Source organism: Trematomus bernacchii, unplaced genomic scaffold, assembly GCF_902827165.1.
Source record: "Trematomus bernacchii unplaced genomic scaffold, fTreBer1.1, whole genome shotgun sequence".
Taxonomy (NCBI): Eukaryota; Metazoa; Chordata; class Actinopteri; order Perciformes; family Nototheniidae; genus Trematomus; species Trematomus bernacchii.
This window is the reverse complement of record NW_022987528.1, coordinates 397,278-411,109: the sequence shown is the minus strand read 5'-3', so window position 1 is coordinate 411,109 and position 13,832 is coordinate 397,278. Positions and strand designations below refer to the sequence as shown.

General features: G+C 42.1%; 1 protein-coding gene across 1 annotated transcript in view; it reads left to right on the top strand.

Moving 5' to 3' along the window:
• The window catches only part of msra (methionine sulfoxide reductase A), a 46,993-nt gene extending 37,933 nt beyond the window's left edge, over positions 1-9,060 (top strand). Inside the window, exon 6 of the mRNA XM_034121226.1 lies at positions 8,007-9,060. Coding sequence (XP_033977117.1) covers positions 8,007-8,177 — 171 coding nt within the window. The 3' untranslated portion in view covers positions 8,178-9,060. The remainder of the gene's footprint in view (positions 1-8,006) is intronic.
• The last annotated feature ends 4,772 nt before the right edge of the window (positions 9,061-13,832 follow it).

The following is a 13,832-nucleotide window of genomic DNA, read 5'->3' as shown; positions in this document are numbered from 1 at the left end:
TTCTGCTTTTAACTCCAACTACATCTCTTCCTTTCTCCTCCAAGCAGCTGGACATGTGAAATGCATCACAGCACACGCCTCCCAGACACTTGCTGAATTCTTTAATATCCTCTCTCTTGATCCACAGAGTCAAATAACGCCTTTTCTCTTTGCCACATTTGACTCATGCAAAGAGGAGAAGAGAGAGGAGAGGCTGGATCCTTTGGTGTCAGGGGTTTTGACGATGTGCTCTACGCTGCCTGGCTTGATTGTATTGTTCACACAGAGTGATAGGGGAATTTGGTGTGTGTGTGTGTGTGTGTGTGTGTGTGTGTGTGTGTGTGTGTGTGTGTGTGTGTGTGTGTGTGTGTGTGTGTGGTGTGTGTGTGTGTGTGTGTGTGTGTGTGTGTGTGTGTGTGTGTGTGTGTGTGTGTGTGTGTGTGTGTGTGTGTGTGTGTGTGTGTGTGTGTGTGTGTGTGAAGTACAACAGCACTGCAGAAAATTACCTTGCAGGCGGCTGGCGGTTGTCTGCAGCATGGAAGGAGCCTCCCTTTTCCTTTCTTGCCTCCTACCCATCATTAGGGTGTGCACTGCGTCTAAAATGGCAGGTGGAAGTGTGTGTGTGTGTGTGTGTGTGTGTGTGTGTGTGTGTGTGTGTGTGTGTGTGTGTGTGTGTGTGTGTGTGTGTGTGTGTGTGTGTGTGTGTGTGTGTGTGTGTGTGTGTGTGTGTGTGCGTGTGCGTGTATCTCGCTCCCTCTTGATGCACCTCTCCGGCTACATTTCCTTTTCATGACGGTTCATACATCTTCTTCTAAACACAAAACAGATGCTTTCTCTTTTCATTTCCTTTTCTCTCTCCCTCCTCCCTTTGTCTATGAAATCCCTCTCTTGTGCTCCGAACATGCCGGCTTTACCTCCTTGCCTTTCCTCTCTCCGTCTCCTGGGCGCTTATCAGTATTGCTCACGTTTTCCCTGCTTTACCAGAGCAGTCAAGGTATTTGCATTTCAAATGAGAAGTCTACTTCTCTGACATGCAAATGAATGGCTGTGAATTATGCATCTGTAGCAGGCTGCTCACACAGCAGCAGGACCTGCCCAAACTGACGCACTCAAACACGGACACGGGCAGGGAGGATGTTGGAGAATGCCAATAGACGAGCATTATACAAAATGCAGCCATTTTCTGTTTCGCAGGTAGTGCTGGATTGATGACAGGGCCCACATGTTCTAGCCTAAAGCTGCCTGTACCCAACATTTTGAGCCAAGAATAGTCCAACACGTTCATTTTTTGTAAAATACTCCCCTCTGTAGGCTTGAACGGTGGTTTAAAAAAAGTAGTTTCTGTTAAAGAGGATAACAGCTGCAGCAAATTGGATTCTCAGCACTTATATTAGATTAAAGTGGAGACCCAGAAAAGAACGGGTCAAACCTGTAAGACCTAAAGTTACGGGGGAAAAGCCTTAACACCCCAAATAAAACAAAAATACAGAATATTTAATGATTTATTTTTACATTCAAACCTTTTGCACCAATCCCAAAAGAAATATTTGTGTATAATAATTTGGGAATTAATGTCTGCACCTTTTGGTATAACTGTATTTATGTGCCATGGTTTAGTTCTGTAATTATCAATCAATCAATCAATGTTTATTTATATAGCCCAATATCACATTTGTCTCAGTGGACTTCCCAGTTTGTACAGAATATCAGTATGACAATACGACACCCTCTGTCCTTAGACCCTCACATCGTACAAGGAAACACTTCCAGAGAAAACCCCACAGTTTAAAGGGGAACATGGGAGAAACCTCAGGGAGAGCATCAGAGGAGGGATCCCTCTCCCAGGACGGACAGACGTGCAATAGATGCCGTGTGCAAATCGAAGAGATAATACATTTACAACATAGGTAGACGTTTGGAATGCATGTGTCTATAGTATAATTATGTATTTTTTCTTATACTTTATTTGACCTGGTCTGTTTAAAAGGTTCCATACACAGTACATACATGTGCGTACTTTATATAAAAGTCCATCTTTCCAGTGTGAATCACAAAGTGCAGCTGCGACAGAGGGAGTCCCTTTCTGACTCACTGATCGTACCTCCACCCCTCACTCAAATGAAATGTTGGTGTCAGTACAGGAAGTGATTCATCCACCAGCAGGGAGCGAACACTCTGTCCATGAAAAGCTAAACTAACCAGCGAGTGGTGGTGAGTTTCTCTTTTTGTAACTTTCCTTCAAAACTTTTTGAACAACTTCCGAGTGCTGACGTCAGTAAAGTTGAAATGGATTTCAAACAATTACCACTCACTAACTATTAGAGGCACCAATGTGTGAAATTACCCAGCACCACTTTAAGTCTGATTGTTTCTTTGGACTAAAAATAAAAACAGAGAGGGTTTTAGTATTTCCCCGAGGAGTTGAATCTCAAAGTGAAAGTGCATTCAAAACAAGCCATTTAACATTAAGCCTGCAACATAATGCAGTCAACCTTCAAACATTACAATCTGCTTTTTCACTGCTTTGCTTTCCTGTGTCTATCTCTTTTGAGTGTTTAGATTTGCACTATCGTTGACAGCCTTTAGCCATAAGTAATAAGTAATTCAACTCAAATTCTACACATGTCAAACTCCTGGTCATACATGTACACTAGAGACAACATCATGGACAGCTGGAACAGAAAAAGTAGATCCTGTACAGAAAATGCTCCAAGAATGGCATTACAGGAGATTTGAGTAATAAGACTACGTTAATTACAAATATATTTTAAGATTGAGAGAATATATAGAAAGCAACTACTCTTATGACAACAAAGTCATAGTTTAATGACATTAAAATAATATAATATTTCAGGAAAAACGTTATTAAGAATATAAAACTAGAGTTAAAGGGGACCTATTGTGCAAAATCCACTTCTTCATGTCTCTTCTACATCAACATGTGTCCCCTCTTCTTCATGTCTCTTCTACATCAACATGTGTCCCCTCTTCTTCATGTCTCTTCTACATCAACATGAGTCCCCTCTTCTTCATGTCTCTTCTACATCAGCATGTGTCCCCTCTTCTTCATGTCTCTTCTTCATCAACATGTGTCCCCTCTTCTTCATGTCTCTTCTACATCAACATGTGTCCCCTCTTCTTCATGTCTCTTCTACATCAACATGTGTCCCCTCTTCTTCATGTCTCTTCTTCATCAACATGTGTCCCCTCTTCTTCATGTCTCTTCTACATCAGCATGTGTCCCCTCTTCTTCATGTCTCTTCTTCATCAACATGTGTCCCCTCTTCTTCATGTCTCTTCTACATCAGCATGTGTCCCCTCTTCTTCATGTCTCTTCTTCATCAACATGTGTCCCCTCTTCTTCATGTCTCTTCTACATCAACATGTGTCCCCTCTTCTTCATGTCTCTTCTACATCAACATGTGTCCCCTCTTCTTCATGTCTCTTCTACATCAACATGTGTCCCCTCTTCTTCATGTCTCTTCTACATCAACATGTGTCCCCTCTTCTTCATGTCTCTTCTACATCAACATGTGTCCCCTCTTCTTCATGTCTCTTCTACATCAACATGTGTCCCCTCTTCTTCATGTCTCTTCTACATCAACATGTGTCCCCTCTTCTCCATGTCTCTTCTTCATCAACATGTGTCCCCTCTTCTTCATGTCTCTTCTACATCAGCATGTGTCCCCTCTTCTTCATGTCTCTTCTTCATCAACATGTGTCCCCTCTTCTTCATGTCTCTTCTTCATCAACATGTGTCCCCTCTTCTTCATGTCTCTTCTACATCAACATGTGTCCCCTCTTCTTCATGTCTCTTCTACATCAGCATGTGTCCCCTCTTCTTCATGTCTCTTCTTCATCAACATGTGTCCCCTCTTCTTCATGTCTCTTTCTACATCAACATGTGTCCCCTCTTCTTCATGTCTCTTCTACATCAACATGAGTCCCCTCTTCTTCATGTTCTTTCTACATCAGCATGTGTCCCCTCTCTTCATGTCTTCTTCTTCATGCAACATGTGTCCCCTTCTTCATGTCTCTTCTACATCAACATGTGTCCCCTCTTCTTCATGTCTCTTCTACATCCAACATGTGTCCCTCTTCTTTCTTCATGTCTCTTCTTCATCAACATGTGTCCCTCTTCTTCTTCATGTCTCTTCTACATCAACATGTGTCCCCTCTTCTTCATGTCTCTTCTCTCTTCATGTCTCTTCCATCACATGTGTCCCCTCTTCTTCATGTCTCTTCTACATCAGCATGTTGTCCCCTCTTTCTTCATGTCTCTTCTTCATCAACATGTGTCCCCTCTTCTTCATGTCTCTTCTACATCAACATGAGTCCCCTCTTCTTCATGTCTCTTCTTTACATCAGCATGTGTCCCCTCTTCTTCATGTCTCTTCTCATCAACATGTGTCCCCTCTTCTTCATGTCTCTTCTACATCAACATGTGTCCCCTCTTCTTCATGTCTCTTCTACATCAACATGTGTCCCCTCTTCTTCATGTCTCTTCTTCATCAACATGTGTCCCCTCTTCTTCTTCTTCATGTCTCTTCTACATCAACATGTGTCCCCTCTTCTTCATGTCTCTTCTACATCAACATGTGTCCCCTCTTCTTCTTCTTCATGTCTCTTCTACATCAACATGTGTCCCCCTCTTCTTCATGTCTCTTCTTCATCAACATGTGTCCCCTCTTCTTCTTCATGTCTCTTCTACATCAGCATGTGTCCCCTCTTCTTCATGTCTCTTCTTCATCAACATGTGTCCCCTCTTCTTCATGTCTCTTCTACATCAACATGTGTCCCCTCTTCTTCATGTCTCTTCTACATCAGCATGTGTCCCCTCTTCTTCATGTCTCTTCTTCATCAACATGTGTCCCCTCTTCTTCATGTCTCTTCTACATCAACATGTGTCCCCTCTTCTTCATGTCTCTTCTACATCAACATGTGTCCCCTCTTCTTCATGTCTCTTCTACATCAACATGTGTCCCTCTTCTTCATGTCTCTTCTACATCAACATGTGTCCCCTCTTCTTCATGTCTCTTCTACATCAACATGTGTCCCCTCTTCTTCATGTCTTCTCTACATCACCATGTGTCCCCTCTTCTTCATGTCTCTTCTACATCAACATGTGTCCCCTCTTCTTCATGTCTCTTCTTCATCAACATGTGTCCCCTCTTCTTCATGTCTCTTCTACATCAACATGTGTCCCCTCTTCTTCATGTCTCTTCTACATTCAACATGTGTCCCCTCTTCTTCATGTCTCTTCTACATCAACATGTGTCCCCCTCTTCTTCATGTCTCTTCTACATCAACATGTGTCCCCTCTTCTTCATGTCTCTTCTACATCACATGTGTCCCCTCTTCTTCATGTCTCTTCTACATCAACATGTGTCCCCTCTTCTTCATGTCTCTTCTACATCAACATGTGTCCCCTCTTCTTCATGTCTCTTCTACATCAACATGTGTCCCCTCTTCCTCATGTCCTCTTCTACATCAACATGTGTCCCCTCTTCTTCATGTCTCTTCTACATCAACATGTGTCCCCTCTTCTTCATGTCTCTTCTACATCAACATGTGGTCCCCTCTTCTTCATGTCTCTTCTTCATCAACATGTGGCCCCTCTTCTTCATGTCTCTTCTACATCAACATGTGTCCCCTCTTCTTCATGTCTCTTCTTCATCAACATGTGTCCCCTCTTCTTCAATGTCTCTTCTACATCAACATGTGTCCCTCTTCTTTCATGTCTCTTCTACATCAACATGTGTCCCCTCTTCTTCATGTCTCTTCTTCATCAACATGTGTCCCCTCTTCTTCATGTCTCTTCTACATCAACATGTGTCCCCTCTTCTTCATGTCTCTTCTACATCAGCATGTGTCCCCTCTTCTTCATGTCTCTTCTACATCAACATGTGTCCCCTCTTCTTCATGTCTCTTCTACATCAACATGTGTCCCCTCTTCTTCATGTCTCTTCTTCATCAACATGTGTCCCCTCTGTGTAAAGAGACTCTGAAAGTTTCAGGAACAAAGATTCTCTCTCTTTTTGTCCTGATCCATTTCTATAAAAACCTGTCTGAAAATGAGCTGATCAGATTTTGGCCACTTTATGATGTCATAACGATGTGTTGGCTTGAGTAACCATTAGCCAATCACCAACCAAGGTAACCCCCCCCCCACCTTATCACCTGAATCTCCTCCTAGAGCACCATTGTGTTCTTCGTAACCAAATCTCTCTCAGAGGGGCGTGGGGAGGGGCTCCTTATTTTCATCTAAAGTAACAGACAGAGAATCAGCACTTTTGAAACAGGGCTGAAACAGAGGGGATTATGGGATGCTGCAATGATCTGTTTGGTGTTTCAGCCAATCAGAGACAGGCTCTGGATATATCTGAGACCTGTAATATATTGATGAAGAAGAGGATAATAGGGGACCTTTAAATTGTAATCTCGAAATAAAAGTCATAATATTACTCTTAAGTCTTAAGAATTAATTTTTGAGAAAGAAAATCGTAAATTACAGAAATGAATTCATAATTTTGATAAGAAATGTCACAAAATATCATAATAAGTGGAAATTATTCGGAAATACAACAGCAAATAAAGTTGTATGCCATAAATCTGAGAATCATTTCTTACTATTATGAGGACAAAGTAATCATTTAATGAGAGTAAAATGATATAATATTTCAGGAAGACGTTAATTATGATATTTACTAGAATAAAGTTGCAATTTTTTAAGCAAGACCAATACAATACAAGCTCATTTAAAGTCACACTAAAAATTAAAAAATACGTTGTCACAAGCTCTGTCAGCGAGGATTCATCGTTATATTATCACACCACATTCTCACCAATTAAAGGTGAGATAACTTCACATTTCATTTTGAACAGCTCCCATAAGATTATTGCAGTATATAAACAATGTCTGTTAGTTAGCAAAAGCTGCTCCATAATTACAAAAAAATGTAATATATAATTGAGCAGTTAATTACTGTGATTGTGATTATGTGATTGTATTGCAGCTCAAAACCAAATGAAGCACCCAGATATTAAATATTGAACCTGTACGCTCGGCCAGTAAATAAAGCATTCACATCAAATAATACAAAAATAAACACGGAACGACTCGTGCTTGGATCCTCACTCGACCCTCACAAGTTGCTGTTTTTATAAAAGTGTACACGATGTTTGAATGACTGAAGGATTCTAACATTATTTAGGATGACCAGCAGGATGATTACCATGAATCTGGTGTACTGTAGTTCAGAGGGTTTCGGGTTATCAGTGTCTGTCGGAGGAATAACGGCAGCTTTGCAGATAAAAGGCTGAACCAAATGAAGCTCCTCCACCACCCATGGTATTATCAAGCTGTGTTGTAAACAGGCACACTTTCTAAAAAGCAGCAACACCCCTCCAACAGGACATGTTATGAGTGTGTGTGTGTGTGTGTCTTTTCATGTTTCTCTTTGTCTTTTAATTCACCAACACGCCATCTGGTTGAGTTATTTTTATCACAAGGAGGAGAAGGTGTCATTGCCAACTGATTGTACTGTGAATATGTGTATTTTCTGCATGAACACAGACACATTTCTTCCTGTTTTTTAATGAGATGACAATTAGTATTTTGCAGTATGAGGCCTAATAAGATGTGTTCAGTTGCAAGTCTAGGGTTGAAAAAAACAGCAGGTACATGAAAAATATGATACAAGTGCACAACAATGGATATTTGCATTGTTTTCACTTAGAATCCTCAAATCATGGCAGTTTGAATAGAAAAACACAACTTTTGGGGTTTTTTCAACATTGTAGAGATGAACTAAAACACAGTTTCCCATCATACATACACTATGTATTTGTTCTACTATCTAATAATCTATTTTCCTCCCTGCTTGGCTCTGTGTTGTCTCTCTGATTCCCACAGAGATCACCAAAGTCATCTTCCATTGTTTCTGCTACAAAAAGTCCATTTGTTTTATCCAGCTTATGTCCTTTTAAATTCATTGATCTTATGTCTATGTCGCTGTTTCTTTCAGGTACTAACAGAGGAAGGTTTTGGTGAAATAACGACAGAAATAGCCCAGGAAAAACCATTCTACTACGCAGAGGATTACCACCAGCAGTACCTGAACAAAAACCCAGATGGATACTGTGGGCTGGGCGGGACTGGAGTCTCCTGTCCAATAGGAATCAAGAGCAAGGTCTAGATAGCCAATCACAGCCATGAACCATCTCCTTCAGTAAGGCTGCAACCAGGAAATGATCTTAATTTAAAATGAGTTTTAAACATAAACACATTTGATTTTTACAAGCATTTAAACATTAAGTCCAACATGTATAATGTATAAGGCCATACGAACCCTAATGCTTCATCTTTCTGGAAATAAGCAGGGATTTTCTGAAGCTGTAGCTCAGTTTGCTGAAAGAATAACACTCATTGCAATGCAGATTTCTGCCTGATGTAACCTAGCGACATACACTGCAGTGGAGACGCTGATTAAGGCTGTCAGTCTCCTCAGCTCGTAGCTATGAGTAAACATCCCAGTGCCTCAAGATGATGCATAAAGCGTGCATCGTAGCATGGTTCCTTTGCAAAGGCTTTACACAAGAATACTCCTCAACGCAATTCTGTGTATTAGATAAATGATAGTGTTTGTAATCTAATGAAATAAAGTTAAAGAAGTGGTGAACATCTTACACAATCTTCGCACTGAATGCATCGATCCACTATGTGTTTCAGAGTCCAAACGACTCGTTGCTTTCCTGCTCAGATTGCTTTATTAATGATGACTATTGTATGATGAACTTAAAACCAATGCAGGTTACTTTTTAGAAGTCTGTTAAGGAATACAATGGATTAAAAGCTTGTTTTCTGAGTGCTGTTCAGATCTATACACTGAATGTATTATTTTGATGGAAGATGAGGAAATAACGCAATAATTGATCCTCAGGGATATCTTACAGATCACTTAATATGGTATGAAGTGACCTCTGACTGTTATTTGAGAGATATTTTGCTTCCTTTTTGCACATTGCCCTTACTGAATTTGAAGGAGAAAGTGAATATTTAATTAAAAACATATTCAGATATCAGTGTTTGCTTTTTTTGTGGCGTGTGTGTGTTTGCGTTTTGGGGGCAGGATTTAGTTTGACCTTCTTCCGCTGATTTTTGCCTAAAGTATTATTCCTGTCCGTGACTCATCTGTCATCGCTGTTGACCTGCATGCATGTGGGTTTTTTCTGCATAGTATGTGTGTGTGTTAATGGCACACACACACACACACACACACACACACACGTGCGCCAGCAGCAGGAGAGCGTGTTTGGTGCCAGGCCCTCCAAAGCTTGGCATCACCATGAAGAGAAGGAAAATATGGGTCTTTTTGGAAATGGCAGAGCGCCATCTTGGATCTCTGCTGCTTTGGATGGCCTCCATGATGCAGACTGCAGGACAGGGACCTCACCAGCAAAATCTCACCACTAATTTGGCAGATTCTGAGCAAATATTCAATATATTTAACAATGACCAGTTTGGTTTGGAGTAAATTGATTCAAGAGAAGTGAAATCTACCTCATATTTGACCAGTTAATGGTCTAGGGGCCAAACGTATATGTGCTTTTTTCTCTTACGCACCTGTCTACAAGAGCATGAATGTGCATCCGCCTTTCGAAGTTAAGTAAAATGTGTTTACATATTTGTCAATGTGAAAAGCCCCAGAATGTACACCACAAAATACTTAAAGGGGACCTATCGTGCAAAATGCACTTTTGTACGTCTTTTATACATGAATATGTGTCCCCGGTGTTCCAGGGAACTCACCAAGTGTCAGAAAACACAACCCTCTCTATTTTCCTCTATACCCAAATCTCTAAAAAAGGGGCTGCAACGGATCTGATAAAAACTGATCCAGATTTGAACACTGTCCTGACGTCAGGACGGTGGCGCTACGGCTATTGGGCCAACTCCACCAATCAGGAGGAGACAGCCACCGCCATTGCCGTTCGAAAGCGCTGGAGACGCTGTAGTACATATGCCAGGCCTGTAGATGGTGCTGTTCTCACTGAATCTGCCCTTACAAACACAGAGCTAAAAAATGTCAAATTGAGCGAAATGAGGCATGGCTAAAATGCATGATCTGTTTGGTATTTTGAAAAAAAAAAAGTATAAATATGCCTTATATAGGTATGGTCCTACACTATATTATTCAAATATAGCATGATAGGTCCACTTTAAACTAACAAAACAGAAGGGTTTGCCTGATTTGTTTTTATAACAAAAAACCTCTTTCAATAATCTATCAGGGCCCTCATGGATCCTTTTTATAATACACATGTACACTTTGCAGTACATCCATGTTATCTCAGCAGGATGACCCCAGCTGGACTGGATCCCATTTTAAATAAAAGGGAAATATTGGATTGCTATGCTATACTCAGTGTGACCCACCCTGGTAAAAACATCATATGATTATGCTGCCATCATGTGGTATGTTTAAGGTATTAGCACATGCTAAACCAGCAAAGGATTTAAGGTTTTCTGAAGTGACAGAAAGGTAAGAAATCATAGAAATATACACTTTGAATTGTAAACCACTAATGCCCTTTCCTTCTGGCATATTTCTTGGTGAAAATAGGAAAGTGAAAAGGTTGCTGGGGACCCCATTGCTCACACAAATAAACCTTAGTGGTAAAACAGGAAATACAGAACGATTATTTTCTAGCACAGAAAATCTATAAAGACTTGCAACTAATAAAGGTAGAGACGAATGATCATAATCTAAGTGTCTACTTATAAATACGTGTATTTCTGGTCTCCTTTATTAGCGTAAAGGAGCATACAATAACGTGACAAATTAGACAAATAAAGCTGTAACAAAAAAAAGCAGACGTTTGAATTTCTGTGACGTTGGCAAACATTCTAAGATGCAAAAAAGGAGGAAGAGAAGAGTTAATAAATCAACAAATACAATTATTTTGAAGGGTCGTACCGGAAGGGTCCTACCGGAAGGGTCCTACCGGAAGTACGACCCTTGTGAAATGAGGCGTGTGGTGCAGTGGGTTGTGCGTTGGTGTTCGGATCAGTTCGGATTTGATTATCCACCTGTTTACCTGTTGGGAGGTTCAAAAATAAAAGTTTGTGTCCTCATTTCACTTTAAGGGATTAACACTAGGTTGAATTCAAGCTATTTTTTTTATCACAATAAAATAGATTGTAACACACATTTTAAAAGGTTTTTCGCCTGCCGTCTTGTCTGCAGACTTGTCAAAGCATTAATTCATGGTTTTTACTAACCGGTATCAGTATGTTGTTACTTCGTGCTATGCGCTGCAGTTGAAATGCGCCATTACATGCTCTTTTGGATCTAAAGTTCCCTTAATACCTTATTGAGAGAGAGAAGGGGATGTCCCCGAATCTTACATTTTTGATCTTATTTAGATTTGGAAAACACATCTCGTTAACCCAAGGAAGGGGGCAAGAGGAAGGGGGCAAGAGGGATGAGGGGGAGGGAGGACTAGGGGGAGGGGGGACTAGGATGTAAGGGGTGACGAGGGGGAGGGGGGAGAAGGATGTGACGTCAAAAACGTTTAAAGGGCCCATGTCATGGCCATTTCCACTGATCATAATTCCATTGTTGAGGTCTACTAGAATAGATTTATATTGTGCATTTTTCCAAACTCACATTGGTTTCTCATACAGCATCTCTGTAAACTACGTGTATTCACTGAATTTCACTCTCTGCCTTTAACGGCTCGTTGTAGCTCCAATAGCTCCAGCCCCCACCCTCCCTGTGAGCACAGTGTGCTCTGATTGGTCGGGACGTTGTGAATCGCGCTGAGCTCCGTGGAGGTGTTGTTTCCTTGTTTAGGATACATAGCGAAACACAGCCAAACTCATCCTGAGCACACACAAAGTCACAGCCCAAGTAAAAACAATAAGTGTGGCTTGATATTGAGTAAGAAAAAGGTTGATAAACGCTGTGAGAATGGGTCTGCAGAGAGAATTTTGCCGCGATCCCAACTGTCTGTTATCAGCCTGCAGCCAGGGAGGAGAAATCAGCTGAGCTGCCTGTGTGTGAGGAAGTCCGTGGATTGGTCAATTTGGACCAATCAGCGGGGGCTTAACGTAACGGCTCCGCGGACGTAACGTAACGGCTCCACGGATCGGTCCATTTCGTTCCGGGCACGGCATGACATCATGCCGTACCCGGAAAACACTTACGGACCGTCTACACAGCAGCGTTAAAAAAATCTTGAAACGCTTCTGCCCATTCACTTTGAATGGGGTGACGTCACTTTCCCTCACTTTTCGCCGAACTGCATTGTGGGCAGGCGAGCGGAGATTTTCAGGATTTTCAGGATTCAAAGTTGAACAATGTTCAACTTTTGAGGCTGAGGTGGAAGCGTCAGCCAATCAAATCCCGTGTACGCAAATCTGACAGTTCAAGCTCTAGCCAATCAAACGGCGTGTATGCTGGGAGAGACATACCGCAGGTCATTTCCTCATATTCCAAAAAATGGAGGAGAAATTAGCGGTAGGGAATCACTCGGTGCTTTATGACCAGACCTACCGGGATATAAACCGGAGGAGCCAGGCATGGAGGGAGGTGGCAGAGACAGTGGTATGTTTTCGCCTGTTTGGGGAGTTTATATCCATTTTACTTCAAACTCTTTTGCTTCGTATGTCGGGGGCGGGAGATTCATGTGATTGGTTGTTGGTGCCTTGCTCGCAAAAAATCCCCAAGCTTCAGATACGCCCACCTCCAAGATTTTTTTAACGCTGCTGTGTGGACGGTCCGTTAGTCTCTTTGGATCACTTGCTGTCTCCTCTGGGTTCTGGTTCTGGTTCGGGGGTGTAGAACTGGTCAGAGCGGTGCTTAGAGGGATCTTTAGGGTGGGGGCTGCCGTGGAGAAAGGGTGAGGAAACTCTGGAGGGGGGGAGGGGGAGGCGTCCACATGTGGAAGGACGTTCAGGAGGTCAGCAGCGCTCAGAGAAACGTCCTCAAACAGAGCTATGTTTGCTGGGTCTTCAGGGAGGAGAGGGAGGGGGTCTGTGGAGGTCTGAGGGGAGAGGAGGGAAGGAGATGAGGAGGGGAGGAGGTGAGGAAGGAGGTTTAGTCTCCTGGATCACGTTAGGTAGGGGCGTCTCTGTGATGGGGTCCTGTGGGGGGGATCCTGGGAAGGGGACACAGCGGGGGACGTCTCCTCGGAGGAACTCACCTCGATGGACTCTAAGGAATCTGAGGTTTCTTCTTCTCCATTGAGACACATCTGTTGGAGGGTAAAAATAAAAGATTTAAAAGAAGGTTTCAACCACAAATCATCCTTTTGGTGTCATTTAAAGAGGACGTGTATAGTTTTCAGGTTCATAGTTAGTGTGAACGCACAGGATAAGAAGTTTTTTCTATATAAAAGCCCCCCACACACACACAATACTACTACTCCAACTACTACTAGTACTTACAGTAAAAAACGACTTACTGTACATCCAACTATTAAATCAATCAGCTATCTCAGGACATTGAGGCTATACATTTACAGTGGAGGAAACAAGTATTTAACCCCCTTCAGATTTTGTAAGTTTACCAACTTATTTTACAACTAAAAGCTCTTTTCAAATGAAGAGCAGGTTGTAACCGAGGCTCTGTGTAGGTCAGAGTCTGAGCGCTGCTCCTCGTCCTGGAAAGACTCAGAGTTTGATAAGCCCTCCCTCTTCTTCCTGCTCTCAGACACAGCCAGCTCCACTCTGTGTTTCCTGGCTCCTCCCCTTCAGATCCACACTGAGGAGGAGGGGTGTAACCAACATGTGGGTAAAGCACAAGAGCTGATAGGCCACATTCACTGCACACACACCTGCTGTTCAG